Source organism: Brachypodium distachyon, chromosome 1, assembly GCF_000005505.3.
Source record: "Brachypodium distachyon strain Bd21 chromosome 1, Brachypodium_distachyon_v3.0, whole genome shotgun sequence".
NCBI classification, from domain to species: Eukaryota; Viridiplantae; Streptophyta; class Magnoliopsida; order Poales; family Poaceae; genus Brachypodium; species Brachypodium distachyon.
The window spans coordinates 34,642,656-34,646,909 of record NC_016131.3 but is presented as its reverse complement, the minus strand read 5'-3'; the positions used below and the strand labels follow the sequence as shown (position 1 = coordinate 34,646,909).

The following is a 4,254-nucleotide window of genomic DNA, read 5'->3' as shown; positions in this document are numbered from 1 at the left end:
TCGCGGGGAGCCTGCCAGGCGGCCACGTGGCGTCAATGCCCTGACTGCTGGGTACCGACCTTGTGGTAAGTGCCTATGCCAGGGAGCGCTCTCCCGGCAAGTGACCTTCCCGGGGGGCGCCCTGGCAGAGATTCTCTTGTTGCCTTACGGGGTGGCCCTCGCAGTCCGGCAAGTCCTGCTAGGCAGCTCGGGCGGTGCTGCCCAGGGTGCTGCCCTCGCCGGGGGCAAGTGAGGCGACCCACGCATTAAGCAACGGTGGTACCCCGGGTGCCACTGGGGCGACAGTTCGGGCCACCCTGAGTTGTAAAACCCTACGTCCTGCTTCTAAGTTTGTATTAGCCAATAACAAGTGCTTTACAGATTGCCGGGGGAGTCCCCGGGCGCTCTCCCTTTTTCTGCTAAGTGGCTACTTGCTGTTTCTGGGATAAATTTAGAAAGAACCCAACCCCTTGACCATTGGTGTTGGTCCTCCTTTTATACTCAAGGGGATACCACCGGTGTCTCGGTGCATGGGGGACAAGTGTCGAGCAAAAACCCTAGGCAGCTTCCCCTCGCCGCGCTGGCGTGCATGCATGGCAGAAAGCACTGTACCTGGGACAGTACGTGCTTTGGATTGTGGGCTGCGAGGGCTGAGTTGACAGGGAATCAGCTTCCTGTCGGAACATTTAATGGTTGCTTGTGCCATACTCCACGCCCTGACCAACCGTGCTCGCGGGGAGCCTGTCGGGCGGCCACGTGGGGTCAATGCCCTCCCTGCTGGGTACCGACCCTGTGGTAAGTGCCTGTGCCAGGGAGCGCTCTCCCGGCAAGTGACCTTCCCGAGGGGCGCCCTGACAGAGATTCTCTTGTTGCCTTACGGGGTGACCCCCGCAGCCCGGTTAGTTCTACCGGGCCGATGACTTCCTGGGCAGCTCGGGCGGTGCTGCCCAGGGTGCTACCCTCGCTGGGGGCAAGTGAGGCGACCTATGCGTTAAGTAACGGTGGTACTCCGGGTGCCATTGGTACGACAAATTCAAATTGCAATTGCCTGTTATCATGTGTTTGTAGATCATCATAATCTCTTCCAATGCTCTCTTTTTTTTTTGACAAATTTGAATTCGATTTTGGCTTAGTCTTCTTTCCTACTACTTTATGCGTAGTCTTAGGTTTCATAGTTATCAAATTAGCAACACACAAACAATAGATAGGTACAGGCGTCCAGAAGGTTGAGAACAAAGGGCAATACGAGGGGCATGGTTTGCTCTCTGTACCAATAATCTGGAGGGAAAAACACAAAAAATGTCCTTCTGTGTCTGCCCATTAGTTTCATGACGCATGACTTACAAATATGTGCATGCTTTTTTGACGACGAGGCGCCTGGTTTTCCTTTTAAAACAGACTCCTGTTTTCAAACAAAAAACCAGGCTGTCTGCTAGTTAGAAAGACCTTTTTTTAACTGTTTCTTTCTGAAGGACCCGGTGGATGACTGATTTGGAAGTCAATTTTATCGGCTTGGATCATCATTCCTCGGCCCATCAGCTCGTCAATTTGGACTTCTGTCCGTCCTCAAACGTTGAACAGGTCAACGGGAATCTTCCTGTGAATTAGTTTCCCCTCGTGAGCCCGACTTGTGTCGGCCCAGAGATTGGAAAGCAACAGACATGGTGCCATGCTGCCTGGCAGCAAGCAGCTCAATTTACCAGTGGAACATCAAAGGAGTGGAAGTCATACGCTGACGTGCGACGACCGCATGGACAGCGACGAGAACGGGAACGTGGCCACCGATGTCTGCGAGTGCGGCTCAACCGGCGCCCGCTCGAACGACGACGACGGGAACGAGTACACGAAGTCGTCATACCCCACCCCGCCTGAGCGCACCGGCGGGAGCGGAGGTGGCGGCGGCGGCGGCGGCACCTCGGCCGCGTCCCCGCCGTCGAGGTACCTCGCCACCTCCCTCATCGTGGGCCGGGCCGCCGGCACCGGGTGCGAGCACCAAAGCCCCACCTTCACGGCCACGGCAGCCTCCTCGGCGTCGAACGCCCCATCGAGCCTAGCATCCACCACCTTCTCCTCTTCCCCGGCCGCGTACCGCTCCCAGGCCCAGTCCGACAGCACGAGCTCCTCCCGCGGTTCGATGGGCCGACGGCCCGCCACCACCTCCAGCACGAGCGCCCCGAACGCGAACACGTCGGCAGCCGTGGTGGCCTTCCCCGTCCTCGTCAGCTCCGGCGCCAGGTACCCGAGCGTGCCCACCACCCGTGTCGTGCCCGGGTTGGCCCCGTGCTCGTACAGCTTGGCCAGCCCGAAATCCCCGAGCCGGCCCGCCATGTCGCCGTCCAGCAGCACGTTGCTGGCCTTGACGTCGCGGTGGAGCACCACGTGCTCCCACTCCTCGTGCAGGTACAGCAGCGCCGACGCCACGTTGCGGAGGATCTTGTACCGCAGGGCCCACGTGAGCCGCGCCGCCCGGAGGCCGTCGCCGAAGAGGTGCATGTCGAGGCTGCCGTTGGGCATGAAGTCGTAGACGAGGAGGAGGTCCCCGCGGCGGCGGCACCAGCCCTGGAGCTGCACCAGGTTGCGGTGCCGGAGCCTGCCGATGGACGCGATCTCCGCCACGAACTCACGGAGCCCCTGCCGGGACTCGTGGGACACCCGCTTCACGGCCACCACGTTGCCAGCGTTGTTGTTTCCCTGGAGCACGCCGCGGTACACCTTGCCGAAGCCGCCCGAGCCGAGGAGTTCGCGGTCGCGGAAGCCACGGGTGGCGCGCTTCAGCTCGGGGTACTTGAACCGGTGCGGGCCGTAGTCGAGCTCCCACGGCTCGATCACGTCGCGGTTCTTGAAGCGGTACGCCGCGTAGGCGCCGGCAGCGGCCAGCGCCACCAGCGCCACGAACGCCGAGAACACCGACGCGAGGACCACCGTCGTCTTGTTCCTGCCGTCGTCAGCGGTGCTGGGCCGCGGAAGCCGCGGGAGGGACGACACGTCGAGCGGGGGCGCGGCGCCGGCCGCGCCCAGCTTGAAGCTCCATCCCATGAGGTAGTGGGAGCTCGCAAGGAGCCCCGTGGACGCTGAGAAGCCGACATACATCTGCTCCCGGAAGATGCCGGCCAGATCGACGCGGAAGGAGATGAGCGGCGCCGACGGTTTCTTGCCGCCGTCCGAGGTCGTGGCGATGGAGACGTTGAGGAGCTTCGCGTCGCCGTCGTAGTCGACCCAGGCGAGCACGGTGTCGCCGGATTTGAGGTTGATGGGGGCAGCGGGGGCGGAGGCGTTGGAGACGAGGCTGTTGAGGTCGACGGCCACGTGGTTGTCGTCGATGTCCCCGAACTCAAAGTCCTTCACGGTGTCGAACTCCACGGCGAAGACGTGGTTGGTGGCGTTCCCGAGGTCGGCGGCGCTGAGCAGGCCCAGGTACTGGCTGGGCAGCGCGCCGGGGAGGCACCGGTCAGCGGCCGCCACGAAAGCGAACCCGTGGCCGCCCAGCCTGGGGTACTCGGGCACGATGGCGAACGCGAACGCCGTCGAGAAGGACGACGCTGTGTAACCGTTGGTGCGGTTGCCGGAACCGGAGACGGACGGGGTGAGCAGGCGGAGCGGGGACGGGTAGAAGGCGTGGCCCATGAGGCGGGAGGTGTCGTTGGTGAGGCGCAGGATGCCGTCCGGGCGGAGCTCCGTGACGCCGTTCAGCGTGAGGTTCGGGTTACCGCCTCCGCCCCCACCGCCGAATCCAGAGTAGGTGAATTCTTGGGCCGCAGCGAAGTTGCAGGCGAGGAGGAGCAACAAAACAGGGGCGAGTAGACTCATTGCCGACGACAAATCGTGGACAAACAAGATGCGGAATTGCGGATGCTAGCGTGGTTCGTTCCGGTGAGCAATGGACTGCGGACTGCGGACTGCTGGTCGGTGTGATTGTAATGGAGAACGGGAGGAATGTGTTAATTAATTGCAGGGATGTTGTAAGTAGGGAGGAGGAACACAGGACAGCAGACAGGACTCAGGAGGGAGTGGCATACGGGCATGGCATGCCTGAGTTTAATCCACTGGATCACACAATCAATGGCTCCGCGTCGCGTCATATCGCAGTCGGAGACACTCACTCCGCTGGAAAGCTTGACCGGAATGTCAATTCGCCGCGTACGTACGGTGGCTGAGAATGTGATTTTGCTATGGCGTGCTTGGTGCAAATTAAGGAGAAATTCTAGAGGCTTCCGAGGACGGAAAATCCATATCTGCCTAGTGCATCCTCTGTATATGGGACGGGAGTAGTATCTA

General features: G+C 61.1%; 1 protein-coding gene across 1 annotated transcript; it reads right to left on the bottom strand.

Annotated features, from left to right (window-relative positions):
- Positions 1 to 1,154: 1,154 nt before the first annotated feature.
- On the bottom strand, positions 1,155 to 4,254 carry LOC100827558 (L-type lectin-domain containing receptor kinase S.4). The gene has a single exon (XM_003563735.4). It carries the CDS (start codon positions 3,784 to 3,786, stop codon positions 1,705 to 1,707), a length of 2,082 nt encoding a protein of 693 aa, XP_003563783.1. The 5' UTR covers positions 3,787 to 4,254; the 3' UTR covers positions 1,155 to 1,704.

Bases quoted from the DNA above. Each gene is read 5' to 3' on its own strand.
- LOC100827558 (XM_003563735.4), bottom strand. From the start codon at position 3,786: ATGAGTCTACTCGCCCCTGTTTTGTTGCTCCTCCTCGCCTGCAACTTC.